Raw genomic sequence first — 16,438 nt, 5'->3', positions numbered from 1 at the left:
AAAAAACTAATGCTACAGAACGCCACCTATACTTACAAGGCGTAACTATATGAGCGCCTCTTGTCGACGATGGCCTCCTGGTTTACTTTTAGATGAATTTAGCTCCGTTATGCGATATACACAAGTTAAGGACATCAAACTTTCAAAGTTTTAGTTGATTTTGACAATTTTAGTTGATTTTGACAATTTTAGTTGATTTCCGGCACTTCCGATGGTGTGTCGACGCTTCGATACTGGCCACTATTGTTACCATAGTAACGCACACGCAACATAGCAACCTACATGGCAACGCCATCAGCACTGCGGCAGAGAAAATAAAATCTCGTTTCTTGCGTTTGTGCTTGCTACACTTGCTCATGCGTTGCGATGGTTTAAATAACAATGTCAACGCCCTCTAACGGATGTGCCAGGAATCACCTTGGTCAATCGGAACAGAACAATATGGATTTGGTGTTCAGCTACTTGGTGCAATATTCAGATGCTGGAAGTGTGTTTGATATCAATATGGCCAGGCTTGGGTCAAAACCAACCGCCTGTCCCAGTTTGAAAGTACAGGCTGATTTAACAGCAGGTAAAGTGAACAGAATATCATGGGTTCAATTCCCATACGAGCCTCGGTGCTTGGTTTTATGACTTTTGAAACAAAATTTCCAAAAACATGTAGGCCTACCATATTTCACAACAGAATATTTTCCTGGAGAATCAGGTTCCCATATCTCAATATGGCATTCCAGAGACAATATCATACATATTGCATGCCAGATTTAACCTCAAAGATATGGCATGCTCGTTTCAAACTATCTGTGAGAAATGGACCTGATTCTCCAGGTCACCAAAATTGTTTTTGAAATCAATTTCTGTAAGTGGTGACTATTCTTGCTACTACACCTACCACGGTATGACATGCCAGTAAAACTACTTTCTCAGAATTCTGACCAACCTCGCTAAGATGGCATGCCACTAAAACTCGGCTATATGGAGACCTCTGACCAACCTCGCTAAGATGGCATGCCACTAAAACTCGGCTATATGGAGACCTGATTCTCTGCTCACTTTGTTAATACTTACAAACATTATAATGGGCCACTTTCCGCATCTGGAGATTGCGTCAAGCTCTCACTATTAGGGAAAAAGATACTGGGTTCGGTGTTCCGCCGTTTAATCTTATTTTTACTTTTCTTCAGCATCGTAGCCTGCAAAGCAAGTTTGAGAATAACAATGATCAAATTAGCGATGCGTGACAAAGGCCCAATTTGATAAAAGTACGACATCTGTCCCCCCAAAAAGGACTGGCAATAGAAAAGCCTCTCTCTAAAGGAACAAAACTGTGTTGCTTTCTTGGGTCTGTTCAGCACCTTGCAACCAAGTGATATTTATTGCAGCAGCCCGAGACAAATATTGCAGTGATTAGCGATAAAAGCTTGCTTGTCTGCAGAAAAACTGGTACTAGTAATCAGAACCAGCAAATTCGGAGGAGTTTCGATAACAATGATTTGCCCCAAGGCGGGGATGAAAGTTGCGACTCACCTTCAATGCGGAGCGCAGGACGACAACCTGGCCAGCGGGCTGGACCCAGGGTTCTCCATCCACCTGCACCGGCAAGTCTGTGAGTAACGTGATGCGTAACTGCAACGGAAAAACAACAGAGTTCAGTGCAGTGAATGACGCTCAGTGTCTTCATGAAACCTTGGCAGACACAGTATGTTACCGAGTCTTCTCCAAAAAGGAATAACCACTTAGGCAATGGGAGTACACTGTGCAATCAGAAGTAGACAATTTTACCTTGATATATCCAGGAAGACTCTGGGAGCATTTTAAGCAAGGTTCGTTTGGGAATTGCAAGACATCCAAACTTTAGGTCTACTCACATGTCCACCTTGTGCAATTCTTGTACCGCTTCGAAGCCCGCTCTGGATCTGTCCCATATGGACGACCCCCGACACTCCAACCACCTCCAGCTGACCGTCATAATGATTTGGTCGTGTGAAGATATCCTCCCGCTCTGGGCCCCACGGGTTAGCACCCGAGCCCCAACTGAAAGTGAACACAGAAAGTTGAGTCATCTACTTAGTTATTCACAATGTGACAAGATTGTTTTGAGAAATATTCGATTACACATTCTAGATCAATCATCTGAGAATAGGTCCAACAATAGGTGAACAAGAAGATATTGCTTTCTCATAAAGCCCAAGCTATATGTGGATGTTGAGCAGTGGTTGAGTTAGCTGTTTTGCTCAAGGCCACAAGTTTACCTGAGAATGTTGAGAATAATAATTCCTTCGACTGGCGGTAATGTGATTAGCTTCCCGTCGACCTCAACCTTAATCATTCGGTGCAGGTCCTTACACGACTTCCGATTCACCATTTTACGAAGACCCATTTTGAAGTAGACACTTTTGTTGTGCAGTCTGAAAGCAGAGAATCAACATCGGAGAATGATGCCAACATTTCACGTAATACAACCAAGTTTATCATCTCTGCAAACATGTACAAAACTTGGCCTCTCAAATCGCAAAAACAAAATGGCTGCAATTGTCACTTGGTTGACAGTATAAACTAGCTTGAAGCTGAAGGTCAGTCCCCTGCAACCGTATCTGTGCTCGAATACCTACCGACTGTTGAATTTATCAGGATTTTCCTCGCGTGCCATGTGAAAATCGAGACATAGGTCTGCATCGATGCCAATGCCGAAATAATTGTTCATAACAAATATGGAGGTGCTATCTTCACTGGTGGTCGCCGTGCTCATTTCATTATCCAGATACATCTTCGTCTCGTCAGCCTCCTTTTCATTTTGGTGGAAGATGACCGTCCACCTGGTGGAGAAAATGGTAACTGATTGAAGGGGGAGTATGGGCAGGTGCTAAGGGGTCCAATTGGTGGTATCCTGGGGGCGCAAGCGGCATTCACAATAACCTTACAATGACGCAGATGCAATTTCACATGAATGGATCTTTGAACTGACAAATGCTGACCTCAATTTAGAAGGTGTCTTACTGAAAGAGGTGTTCTCTGAGGGAGGTTCCACACTGCTGGAGCTGCGTAAAAACAGGCAGTAAGATGGCAGTCACTATCAATGTGAACTTAAAGCCGTGGTATTGGGAACATGGGCTCCTCGTCCTCATTCGGTACCTTCAGGTATGGCAGGGGTGGATGGACCCAGGCTTCAGAGAAAGAGGGGGCCTGCACTTTGTTCTCAAAATAACAATCAATTTCAAAGATTTTTTCTCAAAATTTAGAATACAAATGCTCAATTTTAATCATTTACCCCCTCATTAGTATAAGAGGAGGCATGTGCCGGCTTCATCCCTCTTAATCCGCCTATGGTACGGGCATTTCCACTTACCTGTCCAAACTAATAGTTGCTGCATCAATGACATCCCTGAGTAAATTAAGTGGATCTTTAGTCCCAGTGTAACCTGGGCCCCAACGTAATACTCGCGCCAAGTCATTCCCTGAAAGTACATATAGGGCCTATATGTATGTGTGTTTAACTTACCTGTCCAAACTAATAGTTTCTGCATCAATTACATCCCTGAGTAAATTAAGTGGATCTTCGGCCCCAGAGTAACCTGGGCCCCAACGTAATACTCGCGCCAAGTCATTCCCTGAAAATGTGGATGAGAAACTCATTGCCTTAACAAGTGTCGACCTCGGAGTGCTGAGCTGAGGTCCAGACCTAGGCCATACTTTTCTGGTCGTACAGATACAAATCTCACACATTTTCTTCCTAAACTCTGAGGGCAGAAGCTCCCAGTTTCTCGCACAAATAAACTAACATCTACATGGTGCAACAACCCATACCAGAAGGAGAGCGGTGCTGTCAACTAGTGGCAAGGACTCTCAACTAGCGGTCTCCTGAAATGGGGCAAGACAGCCAAACTTCTCACCTGTTCCTAGCGGTACTATGGCCAGCGGGGGCGACTGACACTTGGCGTCCTGGCCCACGTTGTCAAGACACGATAACGTCCATCCCACGGTGCCATCTCCACCGCAGACGAGTATCTTATAGTACGGAACATGGCGGAAAACATATAATCTGAAATAAGACAGTACCTTCGTTTACTCTTTAGCAAGGCTACGGTAAATCATGAAAACTTGCAACCTAGTAAGCTGATTCAGCTCTCTTTGAAATACCTTGTACATCTCAATCTTCCCCAAAAAGGCAGAACTTACCCAGGCAGAGGTCCTCCGAAGTCCAGATTGAAGACTTGGTGAGGATTCAAAAGTTTACGAAATGCGGTGACAAGTTCGTATCCCTGGCAACCACCACTCTTGACGTTGACGAAGACCAGGAGAGGGTTGAAGTGTTCAGGCATAAGATGAGGCTGCAAAGGCAAAAGATATCAACGACTGTCAATCATGAAATGAAAATAACACCAATGCCTTCCAGTACCACCTCTGTAAGAATCCTTCCAACCAAGATGGTCGCTTGGATATCTCAAAACAAAACATGAAACACATCAATCACCAGCCTACCACCAGCTTACACTTCACAGCCACTGCTGAGTCCCTTGTTCTTGAGTTTTGTGAGTCTTTTATCATAACAAAGGGGGCATACCTGTAGATAAGGGAGCAGAAGAACCATGAGCTGTTTATCTTCAAAGGATGCCTCGCTTATGCAATGGAAGGCCTTGGCCGCCTTTTCAGGGTTGTCGAACAGGAGAACTAGTCCTCCGTATTCATAATAGATGGCGTCTATGGATGACCAGCGGAGTTCTGGAAGGAAACGATAGACTCAATACAATCAAAATAAACACTAAATCCAACATGGCCGACAGAGAATCCAACATGGCCGACAGAGGAAACATGGAGCGGACATTATTCAGGGATCATGGAGAGAAAGGATGAAATTCAATTCAGTTTATTGTGATGTTGATGGTGAAGATGATTGGAATGATTACCACAGGAAAGCTGAATATTTTAGCTAAATATCTGTCATGATATCATACAGAGGAAAGATAATCCAAAAAGATAATCCAAAACTTCAATCTCCAGAGAAGAACAAGTGTATCCAAATAGACAATAAACAATAAATCCATAATGGCCGAAAGAGAATCCAAAATGGCCGACAGCAGAAATATAAGGTAGACGTTATATCCATATCCAAAGCAACAAACAGGGCAGATAGATGCCATTTTTCGCACCTCTTCCAAGAATGTCCAAGAGAATTTTTTCATACTGTCTTTGCGATAAATCGTCCTTCAAGCGTCCGACAAAGAGTGCAATGCACGGTCCGTGTGGGTCTTCAGTCTGGCGGAGATAGAACCTCGTCATTTTATACTGCCTCAAGGAGTCCTGAAAGATTGAACGTAGAAGTTACAGCCCTTTTAAGAATACTTTTTAATCTCAGACTTCACCCCACCTAAAAAGACCACAATGCTATTCAATGAGAATGTCGAGTTGGGAAGCAAAGCTGGAGCACATTCTGCTGGACTGTTGGGCAGAGCAAGCGTCATAGAAGACTAAACTCTGTGGGCCTGCCGAAGACCTGCAACAAACAGCTGATTTTCGACCTACCTTGCGTACGTTATTGATAATGGCCCACGGTCTGTCATTCCATGCGAGCACATGCTCAGTCACGCCCTTATCCAGCAAGACCTGAACTAATGAGTAAGCGTTAGGGTCCGCATCCTAGACAAGAAAGAGAGCATGGGATAAAGGAATGAAGGACGCCAAGAGCCTTATTTTGATCATGTCAAGAAGAAAGCCATTGTTGCAGGACTGATCATAGACTACCAAATGGCAGCATGAACCTATCAGTCTAAGTTCAAAAGTGTGGCTGAAATGTTTTAACAAGTTTTAGTGTCGAAGATCTGCGTAAGCATTGAAAGGATGATATAGAGCTCACAGAAAGATAACTGTTATAACGCAGTAAGTAAGCCTACTCCTCCTTTAAAGCCAATTCCCTGAGAAATCAAGGCAACTTACGTCAATTTTAAACTTCCTGATGGTCAAGTGCACGGCGTCTTGTGCGGTTGTGTCCTTGCTTACTGGAATATACTTGTAAAGTTCTTTTACTTTGCTATTATTCCTGAAAACGAGAGAAAGAGACATTGTACCACTGTTATCGTTTGATAAAGTGAGTGACATGTTGCAGGGATTTACATAGAGCGTAAACTTACGATAGTACTCCCGGGTATGTTTTGATGAATGTCCGATTTGCTTCCATATCTTTATAGCGTAGAAACAGGGACGGACGTCGGCCCTCAGTTTGTATTTGATTCCTAAGCGGTTGGTCTGGATCGAGTGGCACCTCGTTGCCATCTATAGGAGAGAGAGAGAACTAATTAATCACATGATATGAACTTATCAAGTCATTTGTGGAATCTAGCCCCATATCTGTCAATCAATAGTCTTTCTATGAAACTAGAGTTAATGTACTTTGGCCTTAGGGCTTCCATATAAAACGCGCCTGAGGACAACCAGCAATCCAATCCTGGCACAAGCAATGTCAGGCTGTCACATAAAGAACACCCACCTTTGTCAATAATTTCAGTCAGGCAGAAGTTTTTCGGGCTGTCGCATATCTGGAATGTTTTCAGGGCTGCCTCGACCGCTTGAGACACTGGAGCGTTTCTGTTGATGGCGATGGTTCTGTATTGTCGCTTCTTCAGCGCTGCGTTGCCATCGTACAGCCGAATCAACTCTGCAAATGGAAAGTCTACAGTTAAGTGTCCTGTTCATGGACACAATGCCTCCAATACTGAAGTAAAACAAACCCAAATTGTTCTCTCCGTCAGCTGCCACATCATGAGTTATGTTCATAAACAGAAATCGTTGCCTTGATCATAACCAGTTGAAAGCGAACAATAGGCCCATATTCTGCCTCCTGGGAAACCTGTTGCCTAGGGTACAGGTGTGACACAGACTGGTCACATGTGCACGATTGTTGTCACATGGTGGATGGGATGCGTCTCTTATTTCCAACCTCAATAACTAACTAATCGACATCTCTCGTGGTGTGTCAGGCAATGAGTCAACGACCTCGCCGTATCTGTTCTTGAGGTCAATTCAACGATATTGAGATTTCATAAATTTATTTGAAATAGGAGAGGGGGGATCATGACGGGATTGTCCCAATCAGGCAGAACTGAACATACAACATCAAACTCACACAAGTCAAAACTATGACCACAGATAAGAGGTTACAAGACAAAGTTAGAACTGCATGATTGTATTCAGGCTGGACTATCAACTGTAACATTTGGCTTTAGGCTTGGGTTCCGCGGTAATATAACTGTAACCTGACAAATTTCCCCCAGAGATAACCAAACTCATGGTCTTATCATCAACATTTTCTTTGAAATGAATCCACATGAAAATTTCCTGGTTTACAGCAACAACGGCAACAACATTCTATGTGTACCTTCATCCCGATCACGCTCTTTGCCATCTTTTTCTTTCGGCGACCGTTTCTCACCGTCTTCTTCATTCTTTGAGTCGCCGCTCGATGACCACTCTTCCGACACTGGAGGGAGAAATCATTGTCATTAAGAACAACTAAACCACAACAAAGAGCGTGGTCTCTTTCTGATGGCAAAAGGAGACCAGGGCGTCCACCGTTGGTCGGTCATGCATCGATCCATCTGGAGCAAATCCTTCCTCCATCGGAAATACATGTCGATTGCGGAGGCTTTTGTTTGATTTCTTCATTTTCTGTGCTACTCAGAGATGGAAACTACTACTACTACTATGTGTGAAAGGTGACAAGGCGGCCAACAGTTCTGAAACAATGCTGTTGATAAGCCGGTTAGTTCTTTAATAATCACAGCATCTGTGCTGAAGTGAAGACAACGACCTGAAATAATTCAAATTGGGGTGGGGGTGAGGGGGGGGGGGGGGCAAGATGCTACTTGTGCAGATGATGACACTGAAGAAAGCAATAATGTGAGATTGCAGTTGGGGATGAGAAGACCCAAATGGTTGGTGAGTGAGAGTGAATAGCTAGATCTTCGGAGGAAAACAAACTGCAGAATTGAGAAAAACATGATAAGAAAGACCAAGTACTTCAATTTGAGCAAAATAGCAAAATTCCGCAAAAATCATGAATGTTAAATTGAAGTGCCTTAGTCGAGCTCCTTTTTGTCACTTTAGCTTTAAAGACTCAGTCCTACTGCATTAGCCCTTTCATAATGACCCGACCATTAATGCAAAGTAGAGGTTCACATGTTTTCCCAGTATGAATTTTGGCAGATGTACTGAGCCTTTAAAACAATGAGAAATTTGATTTTTGAGAACTGAACAGGTTAGCGATATGAAACGTTAAAGTGTTAATAATAATAAAGGTCTAAGCTATTTGTGTTCACTGTATTTCCTTGTGGCACAGGTAAATAGAAACAAACAATGCCGTAGTGGAGATGCAGGCAAATTTGATGAAACTTGGCATTCGTTAATCAACCAACACAACGGCATTGTTGAAATTTACAAATATATCATATGTGTATAAACAATAGGAAATTTTCAAATTCAAGCTCAATTTTCAAATTTTGGACAAACGGAATAGGCCTTTGATAAACCGCTGAACCCAAGCAAAGCCAAGAGACCCCTCTAAACACAGCTCTGGCAGGTCTTCACATGCATTTCTCGTCTGGATTAGAACAGAAATCAACAACAACCACAACGAACTGCTCTATCAACCCATCTAATGGCCTCAAAGATAAATACAAGTTGCCAGGTCCTGGGGAATCAGTCCCCCCAACAGACCAAGAACCTGAAATCTTAAAGCAATGAGAACTCATTCAAAATGAAATGAATGCCTATTTCAAGATTGGGAGTGACTTGTTTATTTTCAAGATTACAGACTCCCACCCTTGAAATGGGTATTCACTTTATTGTGAAGGAGATCTAATGGCTTTAAGATTTCAAGTTCTGGCCAAAATGGAGCAAATGCCTGTGGTCAACCCGGAATCGGACAACTCGGATGAGTCTTCAGTTCTTAAGGTTTTATTTTTCCTAGACTACACAACATTACTAAAGAAAACTGTAAGAATACTGTAATACAGTTGTTGTTTCATAGCATGCGACAATAAATCGTCATCAAGAAAGATCATATCAGAATATCAAGTCCGCCAAAGACTACATAAAGCACACATGTAAGCACCCTGCCTGCATTAAAGGTTGTGTTTTGAAAATAGTGACATTTTGGTAAAGTTCTGCTGTGGTGGGTAAGTGATCCAGTCCACAGGGAGCTGGAAGCATCCCCTTCTGCCAATTATTGTCAAAGAAGATACTAGACTACGTTAATATGGGACCCTTGGCTTCTAATCGGTGCCTGTTGCATTATGGGATGTGCAGGGAGGCGTGATGTTATGACGAATGCATTCTAACATCAAGGACTCTGACATGCATGATACATTCTGCCTGCCAACTGGGACCGATAACTGACGAGTTAGAGCTTTGCTGGGTCGAGGTGGTGAATCTTAGCAAACACTAAGGCCACAAGCCTAACAGAGTCGTCCATTCTCTTGGCCTGCTTGAATTGTGTGCAGGAAATCTATTTTGTAACGAATGATATCACAAAACAATCGCAAGACAATAATGTTGACTCTTCATCAATTCAACTCTGCTATCGTGTTAGTATTGTTTAGTAAAGTACCGACAACAATGGTTGACATTTTTCCATCCAAAACTGTACGCAACTCATAGCATGCCCCACTTACAAAACATCATGTGGTGAAAAACAGAAAACATTTGAGGTTGGGGAGAAGAGGAGAAACTGCATGAAGCAGCCATCCAACCTATCAAACAAATAGACTCTTCCAAACTTATCACTTCATCATTTAAAAGTCATGCTGGAAGATTCCATTACTGATCAAAGAGGTTGGATAGCTGCGCAAGACCCTGCCATGCTATTATAATATTTAGAAGAAAAAATTGTAAAAATTCGAAATGTCAGTTACCCCTGTGACTGCTTGGGGTTTTCTCTGGGCTTTTGCTTCGATGTCCGCGCTCAGTGGTCTGTGGCGTGGCTGCGTCCTCTACAAGAGACGAAGAGTCGTGTTAGAAAATAATCTGGATTAGGTGAGACTTTTTTTATACCTTGGTTAGCGTGCTTTTTCATCCAGGGACAAGCTGAGGAGGGTAGAACAAAAAAAAAATGTTCCCGGTTTTCTGCGATTTTGGGTGCGGCAGGCTTGCTAAATGATTAATTTTTAATTTTTTTGCGGTTTTCGGCGATTTTTGAGTGGGGCAGGCTTGCTAAATGATAAATTTTTTTTTCGGTTTTCGGCCATTTTGGGTGCGGCAGGCTTGCTAAATGACAAAATAATTTTTTTTGGGGGGGGTTTTCGGCAATTTTGGGTGTGGTGGGCTTGCTAAATGACAAAATTATTTTTAAAAAGTCTTCACATTTTCTGTGCACGCCAACCAAGGTATAAAAAAAGTCTCGCCTCATCAGTCTATTGGGTTTTTAAAAGGGACCTAATGTCAGGAGAGAACTGTTTTTAATCCAAGATGGCCACCCGGCAGCCATATTTGATATTAGATCAGGGACCTTCTGCAAAAAAGACAATGTCACAACCATATAGCACTGGCAAAATTGCCCAAAATCACAAAAATACAGACGATGTGACTAAATTACTTGTGAGAAAATGTGTCAATGTGTACAAACAAGATACAAACAGGTGCTGTTGAAAATGCCCCACATCAGGGAAGCACCAGGCCCATTGTCTTATGCCAACCCACATCTTGCCTTGATCTCAACGAGCCGGAGACTTCACATATCAGGCTCCCGTTTTCCTAAAGCACAAATCCACATGCTAAAGCTGCATGTGTAATATGTAATGTGCAATACACATCCACAGAGAATATTTTATTATAATTCTAATAAACCTTAATGTATAAATCCTCAGATAGATGGCACCACCCATAGCCCGTTAATTTGATGAATATGGCGAATATGTACAGAACGTATGGTCAATATACTCAACCAGGCAGTCAACGTATCAAATCTGCCGTAATCAAAACAACAGCGCATCTGTCATTTTGGCAAAAATAGCCAATAAAATCCCAAACGAAAACGATTTTAATCAAGAAATTTAATGGAAAACAGAACCACCGATGCCAATCTGAAATGGATTGTTTTTTCGCTGGCTACACCAGATTACAGTACAATATGCATGCAGTGTAACGAATTATGTACAGACTGTTCCAATATCTTATGACATTAACTATTGTCTGTTCGGACGGTGCACACAGCAACATTTCGTAGCCGTTAAAGCTATCGTACCAAGCAATATATACCAGTTTTAGTGAAGAACACATCACATCAAATGTTGTGAATGAACGTGACATAAAACGCATACAAGATGAAGTAAATACAACAAATAACCTAACAGCTGCCCCAACACCTAAAAACTCCCAACGTCATCTTTTAAAAGCAGAGGCAAAGCTCCATCAATTTGGAAGAGAGTGTCAAGGGTCATCTACACAAAGTTTCTTTATCAGTTCTGATGTCTCAGAGAAGTCATTCCGAGGGAAGATGGCAACCATCCACCTAAAAACATCACCAAGTACAACTGTGATCTGCGGCCGTAAATGAGCATCATCATCGCATGCAGTTTCAATCACAGGAAGCAGCGATTTTAATCACTTGTGGGCACTTTACTCTTTTTGAATGATCCATAAACCATAAAGAGAAAAACAGATCTACTTCCAAATAACAATTCCAAAGAAGAAGCCAAAACCGACATCGCGTCAGCCCATTTAATATCGAAACGGTGCATAAAGTCATCCAATAATTACCTAAATATCCCAGGCCTAAAAGAAAAGCGAAATGGAAAGAATTGAAAATTTGGGAGGCAAAAGCACTTTAACCCTTTTCTGGCTGAGAGTTCCTGTACAATTAGAACTTGGTGCTGCAAACCATCAGCCAATAAGGAGAGATCGGCAACCTGGTTAATATGCGGTTGTTATGTGCGGTGCAGCAAACTTGTTGAATACTGAGAACCCCTTATGCTGTAACCATCATTAGGAGTTTGCGTTGACCCTGCATCTTCATACAGAGAAAGGTCATCCACTCACAGCGCCATCTACAGGAGTTATAGCGCCTAGCGCGATTCATTTTCAAACTATTTTGGCAAATTTCAGCCAACTGACATCCCACAAACCTGAACGACCAGCCAAAAAATATGGGGTTAACAGCATGTAGTAAAAGTCCGCCTGGAAACAGCAGACCAGTGTCGTTAGAGAAAAAGAGAATACCGCAACCAAGAGTCACCCAGAAGGACAGTAGTTATCAACCAGGCATGTGCTGAAAACCAAGGTCACTCTTTACGATGGGACAGCAGTCGGTCACAGCTGCAGCTATCATGACCAAGTCAGCATCCACGATCACATGTACACCAGGGTCTTAAAACATATTAAACAGTCAGTTTTCTATAGCACTTATACTGACCTGGGTCTATCTCAAAGTGCTTTAGAACAACTATCACTATTCTAGTCTCCACAGAGGTACTTGGGGTATATACATGTACAGTGGAACCTCCCTTAGCAGACACCTCTCTATTAAGGACACTAGTTTTGGCCTCAAATTGTTTGTTTCCATTCAATTTGACCTCTCTAATCAGGACACCTCTCTATTAAGGACAGCACTTGTCAGTCCCGAGGGTGTCCTTAATAGAGAGGTTCTACTGTATTTACAGCAGCTAATACAATGCTGGCTAAGCCCTAAACCTCCACTTATGAATAACAAAGTGGTGACCAGAGAATCTTCAACACTTCATCTTGCTGTGTTCGTTTCACGCATTCATCGAGGGAAAATTCTCAGGCTGCATGCCACTCAAACTTGTGAGCATAGAAGGGGGGGAGGCAACAGTGACCTCATGCTTTTTTATCGTAACGAGTGACCTCCAAATGACCAAAACGTGATGTATAATACGCAACCTGATGAAGAGCTATTAGTAGCACCGATGGTTTTTTTATCGTCTTTCGACCGTTTGACGGAAGCTGTAATGATGAACTATGTGTAAAGAAGCAAATAGCTGACCCTCAGCACCGCACAAACAAGAAACATTTGTCGCTACCACCTGCGATGTGATATCTTAAGTTGCTACAACAAAAACCTCTTGTTCGCGGGCGCATCAAAGCATGTTGAATAAGTACGGCGGATTCAGAATTTGAAAGTATTTGGTATCGCAAATCGCAATCCCAGCCGTTAGAGAATTGGACATTTCCAGTAGCACTGCTCACCCAATACAAGTAGTGACAGCAACAGAACTACTGTGAGGTATGACCCACTGGAATCAACCGGCCTCTACTGTGAGGTATGACCCACTGGAATCAACTGGCCTCTACTGTGAGGTATGACCCACTGGAATCAACCGGCCTCTCAATACCAAAGTTACATTGATCTTCCTAATTGCGCGGCCCTCTATTTTGAGCACCAACACCTTATAGCAGTGTCTACTTTGTGTAATTGAGAGGCCTGGTTGACTTAAAAACAGGAAAATGAGAGCCAAGATCTTAACTTCTAAAGAACCTGAACAAAAGTCTTAGCATCAGTATGTCAGCGACTTTGCTCAAATGTCAGACTCGATGTAAAGTCAACTTGAGCGATATGAATCCGTCTCTCTTATTACCGTTTCCATAGATATTTACGAAGTATCTCGTCTGGCAGGTGACACAATACGGCAAATGATAGGACTCCTGTGGCGAAATTAGGATGTGGACGTTAAAGGACAAGGCGTCTTACCCCTTCAATGTGCAATAGTACCCTTGATAACCCTGTTGGTCCTTTAACTAAGTAAGTATCTGATTGGTTACCTTTCTTTGACAATCCTATAATGGTTTCCATAGATATTTGGGTGTTGTCTAGTCGAGGAAGCGACACAGAGTTTGGTGGTAACATTATATCCCGCAGGATCCCAAAGTTGCATTCTACAGGGAGCGTTTTGTAGCAAGTTGCATGAGCCTGGAAAGAAGATAGAACGTGGTAAATGTCAAGTGTATATCTTGACCTAAATCATAGTCATCATGATCTTCAGGGCCAAGCTGCTAGAGCAGTAACGTCATGCTTAGCTGAGCGAACGCTGGCGTTTCCAAATCCCACTCAGCAACTGGGCCCCGAAAGACAACTTTATTCTGAGAAACCAATGCAAAATCTTCAAAACTTATGTCTGCATCCAAGGAAGTGCGATTCTTTGAGAACAACCAGTTGATTGAGAAGCATCAGAAAGGTTCCAGGTGCCACCTTTTAAGCAACTGACACCGCAAAGTTACTTCCGACCATTCCTGTACTTACTGTGACTCCACACCATTCACATCGCATACCAGCCAGACACTCTGAAGACCAACAAGTTTTTTTACAAACTATACATTTGGAATTGCCCGGCAAATTTCCCTCCCTCCAATGGTGATATTGTGGCGCTGAATTCTGCTGTAAACAAGAAACAAGAATCAATAAGCAATCAAATTTCTCAAACTTCTCAAAATAAAGCATATTGATAAGTGATTGCTATCATGTTCAGGTTCGGTGTCTGACTCAGCTCGGTCTTCGACCGCAGACTTGGGAGAATGAAGCCACTACCAGAGTGGATTCTGACTCTGGCAGTGGCTTTCTGGCTTTTGGCACCACCATAGAACGCTAGCCTCACACCGTTTCAACAATACTCACTTTATTTGGACTATATGTTGTACACTCTTTACAATCACTGACGACAAAATCTTGGCAGTCTAGATGTGCATAATATTCACAGACTGAAACGAAGTGCAAAAAGAGTTGATTTCATATAAAGAGTGGTCTGAGGCAAGGCACCTCTCATAGACACTGGCAAGGGTCTTGTGAATGTCATACTGGACAGGCAAGGATTCAGGATTGTAGGCTAATCAAGAGATTTTGCTGCATTTTGCCACAATTGCAGGCCTATCAGCCTATGTCTCTGCTTTAGAGCTTTTTCAGGCTGGCTCCAGGCCTACTACCATGATGGTCGTGACAGAGATTTGGCTACTCTTGCCGTGGGTTCTCCCCTGTCTGACAAACAGACGAATATGCTTACTTTCACATCGGATTGCCCAACTATCCTCCAATCGTTTTCGACAAACATTGCAGAATTTCCGTTTAAAATGCGCAGGTTCTGACCAGCAGTGAGCGACAGGATTCTGGAAAGAGAAATTGTGACAAAAAGTCAGAAAACATGCAGAATTGGTAATGGTTCGAACAGACTGAATCTGCCTTACTCACACCAGATAATGAACATATCACCTGATCAGAATTCCATGTGTGGGTGAATTACGCTAACATGGCAAAGTCCTAATTCTCGGACACAAGGCCAAAATTGATGATGATGATGGACTTGACTAGAGGGACAATCCTCTTTTTACTATTTGCGGCAACTAATTTGACATAAACATCACACGATCTAACACCAAAGACAATTAAGGCGGAAAAATGCCCAATGTTCATATGCTATTCACCATTGTAATTAGAAGGGAATGGTCTTTATCAGGAGAACTGTAAATACCTGCAATACAGAGCCAATAATATTCTAATAATATCACTCCAATTGTGATGTATTTACAAACCACCAAGCAGCTTTTCTCCTTCAAATAACGAATATTTTTATCAAAATTACCCAGAGGCCAAAATCAATACAGTAAGCAACCAACCCATAGTTAGGGGAAACCCCACCAACAACATCCTGGTTGAATCACTCTAACTTTCCCAAAAGACAATGAACATTGATATTTCAAATGGTTTCCACGGAAATTGCACATTATTACGTCGCTGTATGCATACGGTTCTAATCTACGGCGGGCTGTGAATGCAATCGACACTCCCCGTCATACAATCATATAGGAGTATGGTGAGATATTGAGACTGTGCGACTGGCATTGGTCCCTCTGTATTGGAGTCAGCAAGGGAGCTGCCATGTATGCATTTGGATTTGCTATGCATACGATGTCAATGTAGGGCCTACCAATGCTGACATTAACATGCATTGCAAGAGAAACTAGACCAGTATTCTCTATGGCACCCTTGAAGCTGAACGTGTCAGAATGTGTGTCCTGCTTGGGCAAAGGTAGGCCCTTTGGGTCGGAGGTAGATATGAGTTCTTGGCATGTATGAAACGTGTCCGTCGTTAGAGAACTGATTGACTTCAGAACACATCAATCGAAAACTCATCGAAAGATAAGTTACTCGATAGGAAACCCATCAGTGACAACACCTTATCTGATGTTTTCCTTGACCATACCATGAAGACAGGTGGCAGAAGTATAGCTAACAGATGCATCTGATCACCAATCTGATCCCTCAATAACCATCATCCACAAACCCATACGACACCACAGTCTCAATGAATGAAAGACATATCATTCCATTCTCTCACCACAATCTAATCACTCGGAGCAAAATGGTGGCACATCGTGTCCTCGCGATCCCTCTTAACCTTTGACCTTTCGATCGCCCCTCCCTGTGCAGCAGAACATCACCGCAATT

The 16,438-nt window shown here is 42.6% G+C and overlaps 1 protein-coding gene across 7 annotated transcripts in view; it reads right to left on the bottom strand.

The window, feature by feature from the left end:
• Positions 1–16,438, bottom strand: part of LOC135503497 (diacylglycerol kinase theta-like) — a 31,473-nt gene that overhangs the window by 7,799 nt on the left and 7,236 nt on the right. The window contains exons 3-24 of one of the 7 annotated variants that reach the window (XM_064797116.1): positions 14,997–15,099; positions 14,615–14,697; positions 14,243–14,377; positions 13,765–13,912; positions 12,886–12,948; positions 11,746–11,760; positions 9,903–9,980; positions 7,370–7,471; positions 6,482–6,649; positions 6,126–6,267; positions 5,932–6,034; positions 5,521–5,634; positions 5,148–5,298; positions 4,562–4,719; positions 4,177–4,328; positions 3,891–4,039; positions 3,500–3,608; positions 2,613–2,816; positions 2,253–2,408; positions 1,869–2,034; positions 1,528–1,626; positions 1,069–1,193 (exon numbers count right to left, since the gene is read on the bottom strand). In XM_064797116.1, the coding sequence (XP_064653186.1) occupies positions 1,074–1,193; positions 1,528–1,626; positions 1,869–2,034; positions 2,253–2,408; positions 2,613–2,816; positions 3,500–3,608; positions 3,891–4,039; positions 4,177–4,328; positions 4,562–4,719; positions 5,148–5,298; positions 5,521–5,634; positions 5,932–6,034; positions 6,126–6,267; positions 6,482–6,649; positions 7,370–7,471; positions 9,903–9,980; positions 11,746–11,760; positions 12,886–12,948; positions 13,765–13,912; positions 14,243–14,377; positions 14,615–14,697; positions 14,997–15,099 (2,718 nt within the window). In that variant the 3' untranslated portion in view covers positions 1,069–1,073. Of the gene's footprint in view, positions 1–1,068; positions 1,194–1,527; positions 1,627–1,868; positions 2,035–2,252; positions 2,409–2,612; positions 2,817–3,346; positions 3,456–3,499; positions 3,609–3,890; positions 4,040–4,176; positions 4,329–4,561; positions 4,720–5,147; positions 5,299–5,520; positions 5,635–5,931; positions 6,035–6,125; positions 6,268–6,481; positions 6,650–7,369; positions 7,472–9,902; positions 9,981–11,745; positions 11,761–12,885; positions 12,949–13,764; positions 13,913–14,242; positions 14,378–14,614; positions 14,698–14,996; positions 15,100–16,438 lie in introns of all 7 variants that reach the window. The other 6 variants (XM_064797117.1, XM_064797121.1, XM_064797118.1 and 3 more) reach the window with 6 other exon arrangements.

The sequence above is a fragment of the Lineus longissimus genome, chromosome 19, assembly GCF_910592395.1.
Source record: "Lineus longissimus chromosome 19, tnLinLong1.2, whole genome shotgun sequence".
Lineage (NCBI taxonomy): Eukaryota > Metazoa > Nemertea > Pilidiophora > Heteronemertea > Lineidae > Lineus > Lineus longissimus.
This window is presented reverse-complemented; position numbering and strand designations above follow the sequence as displayed.